We start from the raw sequence: 24,876 nt of genomic DNA, 5'->3' as shown, positions 1-24,876 counted from the left end.
TTAAGAAACCTGCCAGTAGGTTAAACATAGGTTGTGCTTTCAGGTTTCTCATAGAAATTTCTATCCAATCCAATGTCATATTTCATTTATATCTAAATATGACACCAATCAAAAAGACTTTTCTTTTCCGATTATGTTGCACCTTAACAGAACTGTAGGATGTTGATGCCAGACTCTAATTGACTTCACATTTTGAACTCTGGCAAACTTTTGTTTTAGCCCTATGATCAACTATTACTAATCTTACACTCAGGGGTGGGCAGAAGGTATATCTCTAGTTGTTTTGGACTTCAATTCCCAGTATTCCTGGCAGGGGTTTACAGGAGTAATTTTTGTGAACCGCCCAGAGAGCTTCGGCTGTTGGGCGGTATAAAAATGTAATAAATAAATAAATAAATAAATAAATGCTGGCAGGGGTTTACAGGAGTACTCCAAAACATCTGGAGATGATGATATTATTATTATTATTATTATTATTATTATTATTATTTTGTATTTTAATCCACCTAATAACCAACATTCTCTTCCTTTTGCCCATCTTCAGATGATGCAAACTTGCAATTTATGCAGGAAAACATACAGGTAATTTTCATTATTTCATTCTTTTTTGTGCCCTGACTTGCTGTCCAGCATTGAGTGCAAAAGTCCTGAAAATGGCATTGTTCCAGGAAGCCTTTCCTTAATGACCAGCCACGGTTCACTGTACATTTTGCTTCTTTTAAAATCTATTTTAAAGTGTTTTATTCTGTTTTTATTTTATTTTATTTTGTACACCGCTCCGGAATTTTCAATGGGGAGGGGTATATAAATGTTGTAAATAGATAAATAAATAAAGTGCCATTGGGCAGGGATACAGAGGGCTATAGTGACTATTTTAAGATTGTCATCTCAGACATGTAGGGCTATTGCAAATGTAAAATACAATTAAATGCCACCCCCTTTAGTTCAAAATGATTAGGGTTGTGAGTTATTAGAGGTGTTTTTAATTGATTAACTGTTTTGCCATTAACTGATTAATGAGCCAATTAAAATAAATATGACAGTATCTCAATACAGGTTATATGTTGAAGATATTTCATCGCTGCAATGTTCTTTTAACTAAGAATCCATAATATGTAAGCAAATATTTCTGTTGATTTTTTTTTAAAATGAAACTGTTGATTCCCCCTCCCCTCTTAATTGGTCATTAACACAATTCAAAAGGCATAAATCTTAGAATTATAACTCTTAGCGCCAAACTAAACCTAACATTAAATGCATTTTTGTAGTTAAGGGACAATATTTTAAAAATACAACAGGGAAGGGCTGATCATTACTGGGACTGAGGCAGGCATGGAGGGGAAATTTAAACTTCCCTCTCTTGCTGTGGTTCTAAGAAAATCCCTCCTCTGGAGCTGGTACTTGTGTTAGGGACATTACCCCATTTGTGGATTTAGAGCTGGCTTCTGCATTTAAATGAATAGGAGTCTATGAATTCACAATCACAATGTATGTAACAACAAGAATCAAGGATAGGTGTCAGGAGCATGCGCTGAATCAAGAGTTAGGCTAGATTGCTTACTATCATGAAACCAATACTGAAATCTCGACATCTACAAATCAAATCAAGAAAATCAATATATTCAACGTGCAGTTTACGAAGACTGGCCTTCCTGCAGTGGTGCATTCAGGCAATTTTAGACTCTAGGGTTATTAACGGTCGTGTGTGTGTGTGTGTGTGTGTGTGTGTGTGTGTGTGTGTGTGAGAGAGAGAGAGAGAGAGAGAGAGAGAGAGAGAGAGAGAGAGAGAGGCTCTTTAGGTGGTAAAGTGTATTACTTAGTTCAAAATATGGCGAGCCAACCTTGCTGCATTGAGGGCCATCTTATTCCTGAATGGGGTACTAGATTTCTCCCCAAAGACATGACCTGATAGTACCATTGCCTTCCTATTCTCCAACCAGCACCAATGGAACAGTATAGAAGCTTTCCCCAGCTTTTTATATTTCAGATAGTCCAACTCTGCTCTCTTCAGTAAGCAGCAATTCAGAAGTAAATCTGCTTTCTTAATTTTAAAGAATTCTTGTCCCCAAAGAGGAAGAAAGTAGAGAGGGCAAGAGGTGAGATACAATGGGAAGTAGGCTGTAAATGAGTGCAAGAGAACCAAGGTGTGTGTGTGTGTGTGTGTGTGTGTGTGTGTGTGTGTGTGTGTGTAATTATTATCTCACGAAAGAATTATTTGCAAGGCTGCTTATAGTATCTAGGACTGTTAGCTTATTATCTGTCACTGCTAAGGTTTAAGTCCATTAAAATAAAATTTAAATCCTTTTTAAAGTTTCTCTTTAGCTGAGATAAATTGGTCATCTTGGTGCAATTATGCTAACTACACCTTGTATCTAGCTTTGCTATTGTGTTCGGTTAGTTAATGCATGAACTGTAAATCTAATCCCATATGTTGTAGCAGTAAGGTTTGGGTTTTTTAAAGACAGAAATACCCACATGCATTATATCCAAGAGATACATTCATTTTATTAGACATTATCCGGGTTATTTTCCCCAAGTTGGATTTGAAAAGCAAGTAGATGGAAGCTACCACATTTCCACCTTGGTCATTGTATTAGATAATATCTGTCTTCCTATTCCGTCAAAATGAAAACCTTCCAGAGTCAAGCTACTTCTCCTTTTTACAGAAAGAAAACTGTTTAAAATTTCTCCAGTAAAAATGCAGACAGATGGCTACATTCCATCATTAACTTCAAAACAAAATAGAAAATATTAACTTCTCCACTGCTACTAAACATATGAAGGCAAATCCTGTGTCTGGTGGACAGACACTTCATCTGCTGAAAAGGCATAATAATGTACCTTTCTCCCTTTGTTACTATATATTACTATTATTATTAGAGACAAACAATGCACTCAGAGTTATTAGAGACAAGAAAAGGGTCTGCAGAGAAAAGTAGGACATATGGACATATGATGTCAGAAAGGGGGACTTCTAGTATTGGCATGAATCCACTTTGACACTTTTTCCAAAGCGCGGGAGGGAGAACTCTGTGGGAGTAAATTTCAATAATAAGTAAATACTGGGTTGCATCCAGATTTATGCAGGATCCACTGTCAGAAGTGGCCTTTTCTGACCCCTTTTTCCTACAGTACCCCCTCCAGCCCCCTGAAAATGCTACACAGAGAGTCAACAACAACAGCAACAACAACATACTCCCCGGCCCGCAAATCTTGTTTCAGGAAGTGACAATTCGTGCAAAGAGGATCCATGCTAGACAGCACATCAGCTGAACTGGGGCCAGGGGATCGGGGAGGGGAAGGATGGGGAAAGAGTTCATGGCAGCTGGTTTATTCCCAATCTTATTCCAAGCCAAGAACATGAGGATCAGATTTGTAGTAACCAAAAATATGCAGTATTTGATATGCAGTTCCTTAAGTGCTTGTAAGCCTTATCCCAATAATAAATTCAAAATGTGCCCTAACACATTTTAAGTCTTTGCTAATCCCGATTCAAAGACAATAGTGAGATATCCAGTTCACATACAATAGACTGGCGGGGAGATATGTAGTTTTGCAGTGCCATGAGCTGTATTTAGGTTATTTAAAGAAATCCAAAGCTTGAATAGCTCTCCTGTCATCACACACTGGACATGCTGCAAACATGTATATTGATTAATGAGTAGTGAATGTGGTGATCCACTAGAAACTGGACTCTTTTGACATCCTGGTTTCACATAATATGAGGAGGTGAAGGACTGGTCATCTGAATCTACCTAGATTGCTTCCTAAATAGAAGAGAAAATCATTTTGGAAGGAATGGTACATGTATTATTCTAATAATATTTACACGAATAATTCACCAGCAGGGTGTTTAGATTCACCTTTGAAGTGTACCCACTTAATTTCATTTCCCCCTTAACTTCATTTTCTGTTTGAGTAAAAGAAGAAAACAGAAGAGAATTAAGAGTTTCTAAAATTAATATAACTCTTTGGGTGAACATAGTAAAGAATAGAAGATTGGAATTAAATCTAACTGGCCGTTTTGCTGGCTGTTTCTGTAGAAGCCCAAGACAATTACTTTGTTCACAAATTACATATTCTAGATGAACAAAACAGTTTCCTTGAACTATAGATGTCTCTCTAATGAGATGCTCAACCCCCTAGATTACTCATGGCAGCGGATTCATTCTGTGTATGTTTGTGTAATGTTAGAGGATCTGATGCTGTCAGATTATAGGCTCACTCACATGGTAGTCAATGCAGATTTACAATCATAACACTATTTATCCGAGCCCTATTAGCTAACTTTCTGCTGTAAGGCAACTCTGCAAGAAGACCGTCTGTAACTTAAGTTATCATTAAAACCTTAGATGAGATGACAGTTCGTTCAAATATAGGCTGCAAAGCAGCCCACAGTTGCACAGGCTTTGTCACATTGCGAAGGTTTCAATGCTGCCATTATTTTCCTCTTTTTTAATTTCAAGTTCTACTCAGGATGCCTGAAAGAGAATTACAGGTTAAGCTACTGAACAACTGGCAAATGTAGCTCAGCAGGGGTGCATGCTATTCTTGGACATTGGAAGCAGCTGTGTTTATTTTCAGTGACCAGGATATTACTAAGGTAGTGTTTCTTTTTGATTCAGAGGGTCACATTTTTTCCAGAATACCCATCTTCCTCTTAGCATTGAATTTCATTGTTACATTTCTCCAGCAATGACAAAGAAAACAAGTCCCTCTTTGACTGGTATTCAGGTGAGTTGTCCCACATCAGCTAATTATAATTATATACACAACTGCAGATATTTCTGTCAATCCAGTAAGTTTTGATCTGATTCACAATCTCCAAGTCAAGGTATGGAAACCTGAGCCTAGGCAGTTCAGTTGGGCTTACTTGCAAGTTAAGGTTTGCATAGCATTTCTCTCCAAATCAATTTTAACCTATACTTCTGCATAATTTGTGTTCATTCTTTGGGGTTGGCAGCACTGAAAAAGAGAGAGGGAGAGAACCTGGAACAGACTGGGACAGGGCACTTATAAATTCTCATTTTACCACTTTTTGGGGTTTTACCAGGAAACTGGGGAAATAAACATAAACCTAGCATACTTATGCAGGAATGTGGCCTGTTCAACTTCAACTACAGCTGTACACTATAAAAATAAAGCTTTCCCAAGTCTGTTTGCACATATATACTGAATCATTTACACAACCCAAATCCATATCATGAAAAGCATCACCCAATTTTGGGGGAATAAAACAGTCATAGTATTCCAGACAGAAGTCTGCCTATGAACCTAGACATCTGGGCAGAACTCAACATGGCCAAAGGAACCCAGAATAATAGTGTACAGCTCTGCTGGCCTCAGCTTTGGAGCAGTTTCTGTCCTGCTGTTTCTGTTTATATATTTTGATTTTGAGCTGTTAAAATTGGAGTATCTTGCATATCATAACTACCTCGGGGAATATACCAATCCAAAATGTCTAACGCCTTCATGAACGTAGTATCAAACTGTATAGGATGCTATTGTTACCAATTAATTTTATTTTTTTATTAAAACATTTATATCACACCTTTCTGCCTCAAAATTCAGAAAAATTATCATGGGTAGGGTTTGGGTTTCTTATGCTTAGAATCATAGAATAGTAGAGTTGGAAGGAGCCTATAAGGCCATTGAGTCCAACCCCTCTTCTCAATGCAGGAATCCACCTTAAAGCATACTTAACAGATGGCTGTCCAGCTACATCTTGAATGCCTCTAGTGTGGGAGAGCCCACTACCTCCTTAGGTCATTGGTTCCATTGCCGTACTGCTCTAACAGCCAAGACATTTTTCCTGATGTCCAGCTGGAATCTGGCTTCCTGTAACTTGAGCCCATTATTCCCTATCTTACTTAGAGGTAGCCAAGGCGTTTGCCCAAGTGTCCTGTTTTTCATTGTACAGCCTGTAGCCTCCTCGGCTTCCCACACTTCAATTAAAGCCCAGGGGAAGATATCATGGGGCAACTTCTCCCAGAGCCTTTTTCAGATCTGTAAGCAGATCTTTTTCATATTTGATAACCAGGGAAGATGTGCATTTGTTATTAAAAAAAACCCAAACAATCAGCTGCCCTGAAACCCTGAACAATATGAAGGATGGTATATAAGGGCTTTCTCTGCTGTGGCACCCTGGCTGTGGAATGAGCTCCCCAGTGAGGTTTGCTTGGCGCCTACAGTGTACTCCTTTCGTCGCCAGCTGAAGACCTTTTCATTTTCTCAGTATTTTAACACTTAATTTAACTTAAATTTAAACGTTGCTGTTTTAATTCCATATTTTATCAATTTTTGCTGTGTGGTTTTAATCCTGGTTGTGCTTTTTATATTGTATTTTGTATTCACGTTTTTAAATTGTTGGTTGTTTTTATGCTCTTCATGGTTTTAATTTTTGTGAAACGCCCAGAGAACTTCGGCTATTGGGTGGTATAAAAATGTAATAAATAAATAATAAATAAATAAATAAAATATAAAAATGTAATAAATAATAATAATAATAAATATTTATAAATATATGCATACGTCTATACATACATTCAAATCTATAGGCACAATCATAACACTTTCTGACATAATCCATCTCCCTGTTGTTGCTGTTGTTTGTAAGATGCAGTTCAAAGGTGTCATGTGCGCAAACAGTGCCTGACACTCACCTAGCTTCAAGGGACGATGCTTGTGCAAAAACTTACCAAGGAAGGTGCTGTGCCAAATACACCAGCTTGCACTACACCAGCCTTCCTCAACCTGGGGCGCTCCAGATGTGTTGGACTGCATCTCCCAGAATGCCCCAGCCAGCTGGCTGGGGCATTCTGGGAGTTGTAGTCCAACACATCTGGAGTGCCCCAGGTTGAGGAAGGCTACACTAGACCATAGCGCTCCATGCTTTCCAACAAGATACCCTATCTTTGTGATCTCTGATTAGCCCAGACATAAAAACTGCTCATGATCAAACTACTTGGAAAGCTTAGCTGAAACATGGTCCTGGTGCATGTGTGAGTCACACCTTTGGTAATCTCTATTAGAGATGTCGTATGACTGTGTACTTACTAAAGTGAGCACTCCTGTCTCAAGGAGAATGAGACCTCCTTGCCTCAAAATGTTATGTTCTCCCCCCCCTCACCTGCCCCTGCCCCCCAAAGGGCTCACATGTCTTGAAATGAAAGGTAAAGCAAACAAACATTAGAATGTGTCCAGAAAGCAGCCAAGCATTCCACATTGTAAAAAGGCATTCCACATTGTTGGAGTGGCTACCAAGAAGACCCTACTCCTAATAAAGGCAGCCTGGCATCGGTAAATATGGAACTCTGAACATGATCTCCTGTGGATCTCAATGTATGAGGAAGTTTATAATAATTTACAGTAATCCTATCTTATTATGGTTATTCGTAACTTCATACATTTTGTAGCAGACCATATACATATATTAAGTAACTTTGCACATAACCATAAATCAAGGGTGGGGAACCTCGGGCCCATCTGACCATTCAGGACTCCCCAGTTGGCCCTGCCCCCCTTTTCCTGACAACAGGCCCTTTCCCTTGGCTCATTGGGTGGCTTTCCAGTTTGTACATGTCCACCCCCCATTCTAAAAGGCTAAAACTAAGGCAGTAAGAGGTTTAAGCTAAAATATGCTTGCTGTGTTTTTATTTTGTCTTTTGTCCCGCTCCTTTTGACTTTTGCTTCACCCACCAGTAGAATGCAACCCTCAAGAGCTTCTCTGCAATTGAATTCTGCACTTGGACTAAAAGAGGTTCTTCATCCTAGTCATAAGTAAAGCAAGGATGATGGTATGCAGGAGGCAGCTTCCCATATAAAATGGACAAGATCCACTGCCATTATGTGTGAGAAGGAACTGCTTCAATGCACCCATGTGGATGATGGCAATTTTTACTTCCAGGTGTATCCCCTCTTCCCAGCTTGATCTTACTCCAGAGTTTCCGCCGACCTTCCAGAATGGTGTTTTAGAATACATGTGCTTCCGTGGGAAGAAAGTACTAAAAAGTTTGCAGTTGTGCACAGGCATTAGGGGCATGTCTACACCTTAAGGGTGTAAAGAGAGGAAGGGTGGAAGGTTGTGGACTTATCTGCTTCTGCGATACTCCCCCAGTGTCTTGACGGCTGTGCAACATCCTGGAAGTAAGGAGGGACATTGCAACCACCATTTTTTAAAAAACATGGGAGAAGAGTGCAATTGCACTCCACTGAAAAAGTGAGTTGATGTTGTTTTAAAAAAACTGAACCCGTTTCCCACCTCCCAGCCCCGATGGGCATGGACTGCCACTGCACAGCTCAGTGCCCATTTAAAAAAAAAAACGCTACTTACGGACAAGAAGGAATGACCCAGGAGCAGTGGACACATGGCCCGTGCTCCTTGGGATGGTCCCAGATATCCTGAGGAAAGTCCCTGGCCATCCTGGGTTGCCCCCGAGATCCCCTGTGCATCATTTGGACACACAGGGACAATCCAGGGACTACCGCGGGATATAGGGCTGGTGTAGAAATTCCCTGGATCAGGGATTTTGATTCTCTTTCAGCCTTGATGGCCAAATTCTATTTCAGAGTAGCTCTCGGGGGTCACATTCCAGTGGTGGGTGGGACTAGAGTCAAAAGGGGAAGGAACAAAGGCAAACAGGGTGTGCCCAAAGGATCAGCATATTTTATCTTGAAGTTCTTTCCACAAGTAACTTTCTAGAATAAGGGGGTAAAACTGCATAATTGGAACCCACTAAATGATTGGTCAGGGGGAAAGTGGGTGTGGCAAGAAAAAGTAGGTGTGGCCATCTGGGTGAAACCCAAAGGACTGGATCAGGACTGCAGGGAAGTCAAATTATTAGATTTTGGACAGGCTTCTGACCTTCTAGTTTAGAAGAACTGGCATCAAATCTCAGTTAATGTGTTTACAAGCCCTCCCACTGCCGTGCAAGACCACAAAGAGGTCCGCCACAAGGCTTTATTCAGCAAATAAACATCTCTTTGCACCTGAAGAGAGCTTAAACACTAGGAACATTGCTCTAGGCTAAAACCTAGCTAACTTAGTGAGACAATTGTCCTTTCAACAAAAGGGAAGGTCTTTTCCTTGAGTCCATTTAACTTCAGGGAGGATTCCTCTGAAGAAGCCTTGGGTGTGAAGCTAGCCAAGCTGATCGCCTCTTGCCTTCTTTTAGCTCTGGCCTTTTGAACCTGCAGCGGACTTTGGGATCAGCCAACTCTGAAGCCCCTCCCTCCTCTGAGGATTGCTGAGTTCCCACAGACTCTGAGTTGTTAGCGTTTTCACTGATAAGGTTGGGTCAAAATTCTTCCTTGGTGGGTGAAGAACCTGAAAGAATCACCTCCCCCGCTTCCTGTGTAGGCTGATACGTTTCTAGTCCTGTTTCTTCGGCTTCAGAATCTGATTCTGATTGATAGCCTGAAACTCCTTCCCCCACACAAAGGGGCACAGGCCTGATCATGACAGCTAAGGCTATATCCAGCTAGGTGTCATGAACAAGCTATTGCATCAGTGCCAAACCACGTTAGACGAGTTATCCGAGATAAGACCTCCACACATTTTTTAAAGTATTAAAGAGGAGATAATGAACACAAGAAATGAATAGGATTGGGAACACATCTCTTGTCTCAGATTTATCTTTTCCTCCTCTACTGTTTCCTTTCTTGAACTTGAACAACAATGAAACTAACAGTAGTTTTGTGGCGCCGGCATACTGAAGTGAGGAAACAGTAGAGAGAAAAGGTTAAACCCCTCACCTAGAGTCATGGCCCTAATCCTGATGTTCCCCCCAACCCTATTGCTGTTTTTGAGTATTGGAAAAAAATGTGAGGAGATATGATGTCCAGCATAACATGGCTTGACCATCACCTTTAGTTTTCCACTTGAGTCACATTCTGATGATAACCAAATAAAAATCTCCATCCACTGCCCAGTAAACCAGGAAAAAAAAACTTGTAATCAAATTAATGTTTATGGAACAACTTTAATGGGACTAACACCATGGCCTAATCTACACCAACCAGGATATTGTACTATTAAAGCGGTATGAAAGTAGTATATAAAAGCAGGAGCCACACTACAGCTTTATAGCGGTACTGTCATGCGTTGACAACTCTTGGGGGCCATTGACACATACCATATAATACTTTCATAGTGCTATATCCTGCTTGGTGTGGCTCCTACCTTTTATATACCGCTTTGATACTGCTTTTATAGTGCAATATCCTGGTTGGTGTAGATTAGGCCTATGATACACTTAGATTACACAGGACATCAGAATGGAGCAAACTAATCCATTGGTGTGTTTTTTAAAGCAGCTGGCCTTAGCGAGTGTCAAAAATGCCTATATTTGCCACCAAGGGGAGTTGGGACTTTGTGCGGGTGTGGCAGCAGTTACATCCCCTGCCCGCAGGCCTAAGCTCTTATTGATTCAGCACCAGCTCAATCCATAAATCAGCTTATATCCAAATGTTCTTACTTAACTAAGGGATGAATTAGTTGGAAAGAGTTTAAGGCATCTGGCACACTAACAATGCCACGTAAGTGATTAATAATTAATAGTTGAATAACGTGTTGCATTCAGCACAAGGACAATTCTGCATCCTCTGATTTTTATGAAGCCAAACCGTACAGAGGTACACATCTATGGGTGAACTGCCCGTTCTACTGCTCCCAATGTGCTCATAGGGCCGATTGCAATATTTACACATTCACCATACAATCTGACACTCTATAAAATATAGTCTGTTCTGAAACAATGGAGGGGATGGAAACCAAAGAGATTTAAGAATAAAATTATTATTATTATTATTATTATTATTATTATTATTATTATTTATTTATTTATATAGCACCATCAATGTACATGGTGCTGTACAGAGTAAAACAGTAAATAGCAAGACCCTGCCGCATAGGCTTACATTCTAATAAAATCATAATAAAACAATAAGGAGGGGAAGAGAATGAAAACAGGCACAGGGTAGGGTAAACAGGCACTGGGTAGGGTAAAACTAACAGTATAAAGTCAGAACAAAAGAATTTATTTCTGAATTCCTTGGTTTTATTTAATTTGATGTTATCTCAATGCAACATTTATGCGTTTTTATGTGCAGAGAGGAGGAAGGAGATTTGATAACAGGTAGAGATAACTTTCCACAAGAGCAAGAAGAAATCTACTTATTTGACTAATCAAAAAACATACTTAGTGATTTGTAAGAGAAGAGTAAAATGAACTCTTTCGTCTCAAGAGGTCTGCAATATGATCTTCACAAAAGGTAGCTTGCCAATTTAATTGAGGTAGTAGTTATTTAATTTTTTTATAGATAGGTATAGCTTTCAATAAAATCACATATGCCTATAACACTGCAATGGCAGATGTGTCTCGATTATTAGAGGTGGGCTCTAGGGAATATATACAACGGATCTTGAAATCTGTAAGCAGCTGTTTGGAAGGGGGGTGAAACATTGTAACACACACACATGTTCCTTAAGTGCAGTAATGTTTTGTTATTTTACTGCAGGTGTATTACAGAGATGAAATTTAATAACTTATTGTATACAATGCCAATAAAACAGAAAAGATTCCATGCCCTGATGTTCATGAATAAAGTACAAATTAGATATGTGTGTGTGTGTGTGTGTGTGTGTGTGTGTGTGTGTGTGTGTGTTTGTTGCCCCATTTTCTATTCCTTTTAATGATGTGACACAAAAAAGTGTTTGGGAATACCAATGACGAAAGCATCTGCAAACATCCAACACTGACCCTATGTGTTTGTGTGTCCTCCATATAGCATGATGGGATGAGGGTAAAAAGTACTAATAAAGCTGATCTATTCAGGAGACAGTGCAGTATAGTGGTTAGAGTATCAAACTAGGACTGGGGAAGCCCATGTTCAAATCCCCACATAGCCAGAAAACTCACCCTGTGACCTTGAGCCCGTCTAACCTACCTCACTGGGTTTTTACGATATGAGTGCAATAAAATAAATAAATAATCATCCACGATGAAGCAAAAAGCATTGACATGCATAGAAAAATCATATCAGAAGCTGTTTATGACTTGATAGAAATATAATTTGCATAATTCAGCAAATATCTGTTTAATGCTGTCACGTAACTACTTCTGCAGTGGCAGGAACAGCATTTCTTAGTTTTCTGTATAGAAATAGGGGGTAAAAACCAGGGGTTTTGAATCTCTTTCAACCCGAGGACCAAATTCCATTTTGGTGAAGCTCTCAGCAGCCAAATTCCAGTTGTAGACATCGCTGAAGGAAAAAGGGGTGGGGCCCAAAATGCTAGTGTATCTCAGCTTAAAGTTTTTACTGACAGAAACTAAGGCCTAATCTACATCAAGCAGGATATTGCACTATGAAGGTGGTATGAAAGTGTTATATAAAAGGCAGGAGCCACACCAAGCAGGATATAGCACTATGAAAGTGGTATGAAAACAGTATATGGTATGTGTCAATGGGCTCCAACAGTCATCAGTGCACTTCAATACCACTATAAAGCAGTAGTGTGGCTCCTGCCGTTTACATACCGCTTTCATAGTGCAATATCCTGCTTGGTGTAGATTAAGCCTAAGTCTTAGGTGAGGCATTTTAACCTCTTAGAATAGGGAAGGAACCGCACAAAGGCAGGGAAACCACCGGGAGAAAGAAAGTGTGGTCAGGGGAAATGGGTGTGGCCATCTGGCCAAATTTGGCCCTCAGACCTGAGGTTCTGGACCTCTGACTTAAACATGTAACCAAAGTCCAACAGCTGCTTTTCCTAGTGAAGGGAAGTTTTGGGAGACATCTGAAGTAGAAAAATTACAAAGAACGATCCAAAATAACCTTTTGCCTGCCCACCATTTTTCTATTCCAAATTGTCCCACCAGCAACAGCAAAATGTGTTGATTTAACCTACAAAATGTCAGACTTAATTTCTCAAATATTATTAAATTTAAAGTGAGGTTACCATTGGATACTGCCTTATATCTATATCCATAGTTTACCACTCAAACTTGGCCATGAATTTTCTTGAGAGGATATTCTTCAACTTCCCTTCAGAGTTTTAGAGATGCAACTTTTCCAGATTTTCATTAATATCTTTCAAGTCAAAGTCAAAGGTTTTCCATCAATAGTTTCCTAGCCACATCACCTATTGTAGTCCTAGTATTCCTTTCCTTATAGGGAAGAATTTAACAAGAAGGCTGGGAGTTCTTCCTTCACGATACCTAACAGCTTTTCTTCCCTTTCTTCCTTTATCACCAATATCTCCTATGAAATTTACCACCAAGATTTACGACTGGTTGCTTTTTCACCTAATATGAGAAACAGGCAAGACAACCAAATCTTGACAAGTCAGAAAATCCTAGTGAAAGTTGGAAATTTTTGTGAACCGCCCAGAGAGCTTCGGATATTGAGCAGTATAAAAATGAAATAAATAAATAAATAAGTTCAACAACAAATTACAAGACTTGCTGAATATGAGCAGGTATCTTTTTGACCCAGTATGAATAGGTCAAAGTCACACAATGCCTTAAGCTATCAATCAGGAACACTGTGGCCATTGCAGCACTGTAAGATTGAGTTCATGATTATCATATTTCTTGATAAATATTAGTTATGTTACATTTACAGGGCACTAAGGACTATACAAGACTGAAATCTGGATCCTGACAGTGTAAGAATCTAGAACTAACTGGGAGGGGGAAAAGTGATTGACTGTTTTTTTATTGTTATTTATTATTATTATTTATTTATATAGCGCCATCAATGTACATGTTTCCTTAAATTTAAATGCCCACCCATCAACAAATATTCTCTGGATAGCTGACAGTTGCAAGTGTATGAGTGGAAATAAAGAGACGAGACATGAAAGTATGGTATAAAATTGCACATTTATTCAAATTAGACCTGCAAAGGACTAACTGGGCAGGCAGCTAAACTCAGCCAGCAACTAGCTGGGCTGTTATTGGGCGAAAACATTCCAATCCTATCGAGTGGTGTCTGCCAATCGCCACCAACAGGACTGCCCCTTTTGGGGAGGGGAGGCCCCAAAAGGGGCAGTGTGAAGTAGGCAAAAAGACAATTAAATAAGAGTCAAAACTTCCTACTCGGCCCCCAAAAGGACAACCAGAAAAGCTCACACTACATCCAGGGAGTGAGTGAGTGAGTGAGTCGCGATCCGAAGAGCCTGAGGGAAGGGGTCGACGGGCAGTTACACTACTGAAGACTCCTCCCCCAGCCCATGGCACCACTTTGCCACCACCAATGGGGGCAAGTAAAATGTCCCGCTCTTCCCCCTACCATCGCAATAGGCCTCCGTGCAGCTAGGCAAGCCAGATGCGGGGCATATCAAGGCAACAAAATAAAAGATTCAAAATATAAAATACAATAATTAAAAATGAAAAACAATAAAAATGCTGCATAAACAAACTTTCCTTCTAAAAACATAAAACAACTAACAGGTCAGATTCAAAAACATACTAAAATAACAAGAGCCCAAGGTGTGTTTAAAAGGCCTGAGTGAAGAAAAAGTTCTTCTCCTGATGTTGAAAAGAGCATAAAGAAATCAGGGGAGGGAATTTCACAGTCAGGTGCTACCACTGAGAAGCCCCTCCCTTTTGAAGCCACTTACTTTCCTTAATTTGGTAGGCGCAAGTCCCCCAAAAGGATCTTAAGATTCAGATGGTATATACAAGAGAAGGCGATCTTTCAGTTAACTTGGTCCCAAGCTATTTCGGGCTTTATAGATGAGAATAATATAGTCAAATGAAAGAAAACGAACCTAAAGGGATGAAGGATAATTTGTGAGGATGGCATAACAATGATAGGAGAACGTCGAAGTTTTTCCCCCCCTGTAGACAGTAGCCATGTTAATTATCAATTTAAAAGAAAAATGCAAACAGATATGAAGTTATCTCACACTGTACCTATTCCTGTTGATATAGACAAGTGCAAGCAAGCCAGATTCCCTTCATCACGAAAAATGGAATGGGGCTGAAGCTGGTCTAAACATGCAGCAGAATGAACTGAGAGGAGGATGTGGTAGAATAGACTATAGAACAAGCAGGGAATCATATTTTTGAATGCCAGAAAGACTCTGGCAGGGTTCACACAATATGCTAACCCACCAAGGCTCATCCTGTTGTCCAAACACAGCACATTTTCCCCAGGGTAGGTTAATGTGTTGTCTGAAGGCAGTGTGTTTTCTGCAGAATAGTTTGTTAACCATGCAGTGTGGCTTATTTATCTCAAACAAGCCACCTTGAGAACCCATGGTTTCTTTTTGGGTCATTCAGGATGGTTAACAAGCCACTCTCCATGGGAAAAGTGCTGCCTTCATACAACACAATAACCCTTGGTTCAACCACTGGATGGGTTAGCATGTTGTGAGAACCCAGCCTGAAAATGGAAAGCAGGCAAAGGTGACACTAGAACTTTTCTCCCTGATGTGTTAGTTTACTTATTAGTGTAGAGGTGTTCTGCGTGGAGGTGGGCTTTGTTTTGTTTTTACATAATGGAGATCAAGTGTATTCCTCGCCTTTATTCTGAAGAAGTATACTCAATCCTACCACCGTATCTGCATTTCTTTCTGCTCCAGATGCAGGCCCAGCTTCATTATCAATATATAGAGAGAGGAAGCTTGGTTATAGGCACATCATTTTGTTAGTCATGTCTTATAAAATTGCCAAATTAGCCTGGTTTATTCTGAACTCAGTATTTACGTTTGTTGGAGAATTTGTAGTTACTAGTATAGTACTTGAGAGTGTGGCAAAAGCAAGTGAAGAGCAATAGGGAGGCATGAGTAGAGGTTGTAATGGGTGGCCCACCTTGAACAGTGCAACATTGTATAGCCAATGGCTGCATACTGTCAAAGAGAAAGTACGAACTGCCATTTTTGAGGCCACCAGCGGAAGAAGCAGTAGCACTGAAGATACCTCCTCGATCATTTCCAGCTGAGAGATTTCCTTCCTCCACTACCAACTACCACTGCTGAGGCCCTCAGATGAAGAGGAAGCAGTGGCACCAGTTCCGTTGTGCTTAGATCTACCTCCATGACCTGCTGAATTACCGCCTGCTGAACTTTGTAACTAAGATCTATTGCCTGTGTTTGGTTTTTTCCTTCCCTGTTCCCAATCTCTTTCCCTTTGGTGTTATGTCTTTTGAACTTATTAATGACCTTTGTAAGCTGCTCGGAGAGCCTTTTTGGCTGAAGAACACGATAAAAATGCTTAAAATAAATACATTCACTAACTACACGAATAAGGACTAGACCATTGCTTCCTCTTTGTAAGTTACAGTTGAGTGTTCTGGTTCATGTATCACATCTTCTGTAACTTTCATTATCTGTGGAACTATACAGGGTGAGCAACCCCTACTCCATGGCCCTTTATAGATAACATCTTTAGGTATCTCTTCCATCCAATGTATAAACCACACAGCTGTCATTCTGAAACATTGATGGTAGATTATGAGTTTCCAGCACAGATGAGGGGAACATAGAGACGGCACAATGGTGATGCATAGACCCCACTCAGCCATGAAGCTTACTAGGTGACTAGGTCAGTCACTGACTTTCAGCCTAATCTACTTCACAAGGTTATTATGAAGATAAAATGGAAAGGAGGAGGACCATGCAAGCCACCTTGGGTTTCTTGCAAAAGGAATAACAGCAGCAGCAGCAGCAGCAACAATGCATATGGAAGGAGAAGCTACATCACTTGGTTCCACTGATGAATGGCAACTAAGAGGGAGTGGGGACTGACATCCTGGCAGATACCACTTCAGGGCAGGTGACACTGCATATGAAAAGTAGGAAGTAGGAAGTAGTAACCCCCCCAATGTAATCCACTAAAGCTATCACTTTTCTGCTAGTAGCACCTGCCAGTATGAAAAGAAACCTCCAGGGGGCTGCAGATTGCCCCTCCACATGTACCACCACTAAGAGAACATCTGTAAAAGATGTTTACAGGTAATGGTGTTTAAAGCAGCTGATTCCTAGTCGGAAAAATAGGTGCTATAGATATTGATCTATTGATGTCAAGATCTTGCTGCAAGAAGAGTTTATTTGCTTGCAATGGTCTTTGCGACCCACAAAAATGACAAAAAGGGAATGTAAGAATCTGTTTTTTTGCTGCAAACATCTGGTAATATTTGTTTGGGCAGATCTGCAAATAAAGGGTCAGCCTGTTTAGCTAATGAGAGTAATTTCCATTCACCTTTCTGGTCTTGTCAGATTTTCCATTTATAAACCTCCTTTAATCTCTGCTTGAACATTTTGCAACAAATTGAAGATGACAGACAGCCTCCCGTTCTGCAAAAAAAAAACCTTTCTTTCTTGACTATTTAGCTATAATGAATTTTGCCATATTTTAGTAACAGGATGTTAAAATAAATATATTGCTAGTTCTTGCAATTTCCATAAACTTTTCCCCACTCCTAAACATTTCAGTTGGTAGGCAGGTTGAAGTGTCTCCCATGTATTCCAATAAATGGTTCAGAAGTATTAAAAAAGTGAGAACTTTTCTCCCAGTAGATTGATTATAGTTACTAATTACCTTCAGTTAGCAGAAAATATTTGGGTACCATATGTAGCTTTTGCTATTTGGCAGTACAGAAATGTTATAAATAAATAAAAATAACTATTATTTTTTATAGAAAGTATTTCTACAAATTCCAAATCCATGGATCTTATGAATCCATGAAATAGAAAAGTTCTATAGACTGCATGTGGATGCCATATAAATAACTAAGGTCCATTATTTGAGGTGGCAATACATCACACCAATGGACAAACAAGGTGGACCACCAAATCACTCCTTATTCTAGGGATAACAAACTTCTATATATTCAGAGAGCAATCAGGGGAATGTTATGTTCCCATTTCCCCACCCCACAATGCATCACAAGTAAAGTTGGTATCTTTTAGCAGCAAGGGGACTTCATAGTTACTAACATGCACACAGTTACAACTGGAATACTGTATACAAAATCCTCCTTTTTAGGGGACAACTTCTCCAACTTCCTTAAAATGATAATCAGAGGCCGTTTCTACACCTGCCTCCCCCCCCCCCTTGGGATTGTCCCCTGTGCATGCAAATAACACACAGGGGATCCCAGGAGCAGGCAGGGATGAACACTCCATTTTCCCGGGATAATGCTTAGGTGTAGAAAGGGCCAGAGGCTCAAGGGATTTGAATAGAGCAGGCTATGGTACAGAGAGAAACAGGAAGAAGGCGGGGATGCCCCATTTCCACCCACAGAAAGTCACTATCCAATTTTTGGAGATTATCCCTTCCCCATCAGGCTACCCCTTTTAGTAGGGCCCCTTGACATTCTTTCTAGCAGTTTTGAGGGCTGCTATGAGAAGAACAGGTGGAGACATCCATTTCCACCAGCCTACCTGCTCATGCCTAAATCTGGATCCAATCCATGGGCAGTGGACAATAAAAAAATTAAGTACTTCTTCCCACTATACATTATTATTATTATTTATTGCATTTTTATACCGCCCAATAGCCGAAGCTCCCTGGGCGGTTCACAAAAACTAAAACAATTCAAAGTGTAAAACAAACAGTATAAAAACATGAGATAAAATGCACATTAAAACGAATTAAAACATACCATACATGATTAAAACATCCTGAAAACATTCTAAAATTTCACTGGATAGGCCTGCCGGAATAGATCAGTCTTTATTGCTTTTTTAAATTCTAAAAGACTGTCAAGTTGACGAATCTCTTCCGGCAGGCCATTCCACAGTCTGGGAGTAGCAGAAGAGAAGGTCCTCTGGGTAATGAGCCCATTCCTAAAGAAGCCAGCTTGGACCCAGAAGATTGTTCAAACTATTGGTCTGTCACAAATGTTCCCTTTTTGGGCAAGGTGTTTGAGCATGTGGTTGCTGTGCAATTGTGAACATTCTTGGATGGCACTCATTATATGATTCCATTTCAATCTGGTTTCCTACTTGCTTTTGACACTGAAGTGGTCTTGGTCGACATGATGGTTGACCCATACAAGGAGAAAAATGTTGAGTGTGACCCTATAAATTAACTTGGAACTCTTAGCAACTTTCAACACCAAGATGTCCTTCTGGATCAAATGTCTGGGATAAGACCTAGATGGAGGCACTGTGTTGCAGCAGTTCTGTTCCATCGCAATGGCTCTTTCCAGAAGGTGGTGCTGTGGAACTCTTGCTCTGCCTCATGCACTACTCTATGTTTGTCACCCATGCCATTCAACATCTACTTGAAAACACTTAATTGGGCCATTTGAGGTTTGGAGTGATTCCACTGCTTTTTAATCCTGCTGCTGTTTTTATGACTCTGCTGTTTTAATATGTTTTTGATTTTTTTAACTTGATTCCTATTGCTTTATTCAGAGTGCTTCAAATACCTTTATACACCATCCTGAGATAAATGCCTAAACAAACATGAAATTTGCTATTATGTGATAACGGTCACTGGTACAGATAGCTTTAGACAAATTCATGGGTTCTCGTTATAAACTTCCATGTTTAGAGATAGAGAACCTTTGAATACCGGCAATAGTTCTTCTTAAGCAAATTCTTTATGGATAAAATCATGCATTTTATCACCATTTGTGTAAAATTTGATTGGGCCTCTAGGAACCAGATAAATATGCTTCAGTGGTTCGATCTGGTCCACAGGTCACCAGTTGGATGCACATGCCCTTGGGCATAAGGAGGCAACCAGGTTCCCTACAGATGTTTTGGGCTGCAAATCCCATAATCCCTGATCATTAGCCGTGCTGCTGAGGCTGATGGGAGGCTGATCACCTAAAGGACTTCAATTCATACTTCTTTTCTGCCCAACTTCTTTGCTGGAACTCGTAATTTACCTCCTTGACTATTGACCGAGTTTGACCTTGCTACTTGGCTAAGAGCTTGTTTTCTATATTTCGTAGCAGGTGATCACTATTCTTGGATTATTGTTTTTACCTTCTTGGCTTGTTTCCAGGAATGTTTGAAACTGAGTTCCTCTCAAATGTAAATTGACATTGTCAAAAAAATGTCCAGACACTTCCTTATTTTGAGGACAACTAGAATTAAATTGGTGGCCCCGAAAATATGATTTCCTCAGACATCTGTTTCAAGGATTAGAGCTGAGTGTGGCTGAACTTTACATAAGAACCTTAGGTGACACTATCATTTCATTGTGGAAATTAAAGATTGTAGATAACATGGCTGCTAGATATGGCAGCCACCAGATTCCACTGATTTACAGAGTAATTTTTTAATTTACAAACAAAATTAGTCAACTGAATGTTTTTGAGAAGAAAAGAAGTACATCTGGATTGGGCTCCCTGTATCTACTGTAGAGTAAAAATGAAAAAAAATACACAGCTTCTACATTCAGATTTAAAGTAATTTTCGTTTTGGCCCTTACTTTGCAAATAATTATGGGGAGGCATTTATCTCTAGGCAGATTTGCAACAATATTATATTTCTGGACACAAAGGATTCTAATACAGCTAAATAAATGTGCAAGATCAGTGGCAATTTTGGCGGTTGCACCATATCAAACTATAACCAATGGAATCATTTTTAAAAGGGAAAGTATTGACCAAAAACTTGAAATTAATCAAAGAACTGTTTTAGGCATAATCAAGGGGTTTATTGCAAACTTTAAATTTCTGCCTGTGTACCTTATTTTAATGTGTTTCTGTAAATGGGCATATTGAGGCATGAATATGCCACTGCTATTTTCCTTCCACTCTTTGCTTAAAACAAAAGGATAAGATATTAGGTATCCACATAATCAAGCAGTTTGAATGAAAATCTCCCAATTTAAAGGGCCTTTCCTCTAACTTAAGTCAGCAGAGAAATCCTATTCTATAATAAGGAACCCATGCAAATTCTGATTAGAATAGAAAAGCATACACAAAAGAGTCTGAAATCACACAGGACTACTTTTCCAGCCAATAACAAGAAGGGCCCCCACTGAAAATTGCCGTTTGTTCCACCACCACCACCTGCAAAAAGGAAGCACTTCGTCAACCTCCTATTTACTCAGTCCAAACAACCTCTGCCTTGACCCTCAAAAACCAGATACAACAGGAGCAGGCCTTCCACAGGAATTGAAAGCTTTACACTAGAGACACAGGACTAAGCTGTTCATTGCCTAAGCTCCAAGCATTTGCAACCACATTCCAAAGATGTTTCCGTTGCCCTGGAATGGCTGTAAATCTACTTTCCTGTGGAATTCCTTCCAGAAAAGTGGGATGAATTGCACTTCATAACACATGCAATCCTTAGTTCCCGACCCAGCTACTCTTGTGTCTCATTTTCCACAAATCTCTGGCCTGAGATCTGGATGGAATTGATGGCATATCTGAGTAGGCTGGAGAGTCAAAACTTGAAAAAGCGAACAGATGCAGGCAGGCAGTGGAATGCCAGCTCTAAGGATACATTAATACTAAGTGTGTGTACTTTTCAAGGCGAGGTTCTATTTAATTACTTGGATTGTTTATATTTTTCTATGCTTAATTAAACAAAGTAGTTCAACCCCCCTGCCTGAAAATCCCACATTACTACTAAGGAACTTATGGTCATATGAAAGGGATAAAGGGGGGGGAGCATCCCCCTTTCAACAAAAGAAATAATATTCTTCTTTTGGCTAGCTGTGTTAAAAATCTGCAAATATGAAAATTAAAAAGGAATATTATTTTTTCTTGATAGTTTCCAAACTGAGCAACTATTGTTCTATGGAGGAAGGGAGGGGGGGCAGAGAGAGAAAGAGAGATGGTAAGTGTGTGAGTTTAGACGAAAAAAAGTGAATGATAAAACTAAATTGCAGCATCTTTTCTATCACTTGGCTTGAAAGGAGCTTAAATGTTTGGCTATTGATAGCAATTTTAGACTAAGACACCCTCTGGAGAGTTAAAAGTATGCAAATGCAGAGTGTACAGAGGCAAAAACACACACGCTATACCTTTGTATTACATTGACATTTTATTATTTAATTAAAATACTCTTATTTTTCTAGCTCGCACATGCTTCCCTTGAGACGGTTTTGCTGTTAGCTTGCTGGCCTTGACTTCCAGCCAAAAACAATTCAGAAACAAAAAGGGACAACAAATCATATTTTCACAGACATTTTTATCCCTCAATACAACCCTGTTTTCACACAACATCATACAGGCTCTATGAAAACTATAATTTATTGCAATAGCCATCCAAAGCCAGGGTCTTATACATGCTCTGTTGGTGCTCCCCCCACCCACCCACACTCCAAAACAAACCCCTCTTACAATTCCTTAAGTTGAGCTATTATGCAGGAATTGTCATGCTGGAACACTACTGCATTGTTTTGAAGGAGATTGATCAATAAGAGACTGACCTAGTTACTAAAAGAAATCCACAAACAGTATCAGAAATTGGAAAGAAAAAAAAAGGAAAGAAACATTTTAAGCTATGCATTTTGGGACACCGTTTAATTTTTGTTAAAGACTGCCACTGCAAAACTCAGAAAGCAAGACTGAGACTACATAATCCATCAACTGATAAATCATGTTTGGGGGAAAACATGGGATCAAATGCAATCCCATACAATAGGCTGTCTCTTACCTGGTGGCAACCCTGTAGGTTTGAGTCTCGCCCGTACGATGAATAGGAGCCCCTTTCTGTTTTACCTGTTTAATACAGAAAGTGAGAGAAGCCTGTGTTACCTATGTGATTTTCTAAGAAATGCATTATGTAATCAATTAAATATATCAGTTTGATATTTATTTGGGTTATACTAGATAACCCTTATCTTCAGAGCCATCTTCTATAATAAAGAAACATTATTTATCCTGGAAGACAATAATATAACTATTGCACATAATGCACACTCTTCATTTCAGTACCATGATCTTCTTACCATTAACCTAATCTAGGGGATTCTACATGCGTAAGAGTTCCCATCAATGCAATGTCTTCATCACTGTGTTCAGTTTCAGGAGCTACATCACATTCACTGATATGTTTTTCCCCTTGGGAATGCAGCAGGTCAGGGGTAGAGGAAGAAAGATTTAGATTGGTAAAATAACATGGGGAAAGAAGTTGACCTCCTGGTGCTATAGCCTCAGTCCAATTTAGGGGGCTTTACGGCTGCTTAACTTCAAACAAAAACAAGGGAGAGTCCAAAAAGGATGTCCCATCATCTTGCTTAGTTGGACACTTGGGTGCCCTTGATGGGAGGTCTACTGGCATACTGTTCTTGCAGCATTGCCATTTATTTCAATGGGGCTTGTGGAAGAGATGTTCTTTCTCATAAAACATCTTCCTTGTATGGTACGACAAAAGAGGAAATGCATTTTCTATTCTCGTTCCAATTTATCATAGTTCCAAAAACTTTATCTGAAACGGACTCAGCAATCCCTTTTCAAGAAGCAAACAGAATTCCCCTTTCCTTTTCATTTCCTTCCCAACTCCGAAAAGGTGAGTAAATTTCTTTTTATGTACACAGCAGGAAGGTTACCATGTCATGATCTGACCATAATAATTCGCATTGATTACACTGCAGTCACCAGTGAGGTCAGAGGTAATCAATTGGAAGCTCTCCAGATGGTAAATTTAGTAAAGGGGATTGTCAAAAGTCTGATTCTTCACTCTCTTTCCCAGCGTAATTCCCTAGTGAATGACCTGATCTCAGTAGTTACACTCAGAAAGAAAATTTTGGATCAAAATATGTCTCTCCCTACCAATGTTTCAGCTGCCTTAAAACTGCAGAGGGCTAGAATGGGCTGTGAGATTCTATGCCAGCTCTAAATCCCTAATTTAATTCCTTTGCATGCTTCTCTGTTTTTCTTTAAAACACCAACTGCATATGTAGTCAGGCATAGATGTCCTTACTTCAGTAAGAAGAGCAAAGGACTGGTTTGGAAATGTAAAAGAGATCATCAGCAAACCAAAGAGGAAGGGATTCAATTGGTGAAGCACATGAAAACCTAGAAGCCATGTTCCACAAGGGAAACAAAGAACAATCATGGGTGTTGCTCTCAGAAAGATGGCATGATTAAGACTAAGATTAAGATAAAGTGGGCAAGGGTAACTCTGCAATTATTAAGAGTGCGTAAATTCATCAGAGATAAGATTAAATAGGCTTAGTAGAGGAAGAACTACAATCCTGTTAGTGACTGGACATCTAGCACATTCGATTAATATAGGATATACCTATTGGTGGACAACAGTAATTGCACTTGGGTACACAGATCTAATGTAATGCAGAGTTCAGGTTGTTTTCCCAATCAAGCATATAATAAATTGCAATAACAGGCTATACATAGTACAGTACATTACCCCTGCAAATGAATCATTTAATTACTAACACTACCAACGACATGTACTTTACAAAAGAGCTTTTACTTTAAAGCATGTTATTTTATTTGGGAATATCATGCTCAGTCTGAGTGTTATAGAAACACAAGCAGTAAGAAAGAAAACTCTTACTCATTTAAAACACTGAAGTAGCTTAATAAAGTAGCTTAAGAAATGGCAATTTTGTTTTAAAGAGGCAGTGTTGAACTAAAGTTGAAAATCTATTTTCACTTAATTAAATATATATAAGACACCATTTAAAATTCTGCTCAATATAGTTGGGTCTCCATATGAGAAACACCTATGGTTATTGTCATTATTATATAAAATTGTAGTTGTGCCTAATCTACATGGTCTTAAGATGACATGTACAGATGTTAACATGATTATATGGAATTCTATTTGTTTTCAGTTTTATCTCCCTCTTTAGGAATATATAGCTTATGCCACTTATATTCAAACGCTTGGAAATAAATGGAGTTAAATAAACATGCAACTGTGATATTGTACTCCCATTTAGTATGTCACTTTCAAAGGAATTTTCAGAAAAAGTTCTTCATGGATTACAC

General features: G+C 39.4%; 1 protein-coding gene across 19 annotated transcripts in view; it reads right to left on the bottom strand.

The window, feature by feature from the left end:
• TCF4 (transcription factor 4) overlaps window positions 1-24,876 on the bottom strand; it is a 410,485-nt gene that overhangs the window by 187,844 nt on the left and 197,765 nt on the right. For all 19 annotated transcript variants that reach the window (XR_010025561.1, XM_063128224.1, XM_063128230.1 and 16 more), the window contains one exon: window positions 22,574-22,638. Coding sequence is in view for 18 of the 19 variants with exons in the window: in XM_063128224.1 (XP_062984294.1) it covers window positions 22,574-22,638 (65 nt within the window). In the remaining variant the exon portion in view is untranslated. The remainder of the gene's footprint in view (window positions 1-22,573; window positions 22,639-24,876) is intronic.

This window comes from Elgaria multicarinata, chromosome 6, assembly GCF_023053635.1.
Source record: "Elgaria multicarinata webbii isolate HBS135686 ecotype San Diego chromosome 6, rElgMul1.1.pri, whole genome shotgun sequence".
Lineage (NCBI taxonomy): Eukaryota > Metazoa > Chordata > Lepidosauria > Squamata > Anguidae > Elgaria > Elgaria multicarinata.
The sequence above is the reverse complement of the archived record's forward strand: the minus strand, read 5'-3'. Positions and strand labels throughout refer to the sequence as shown.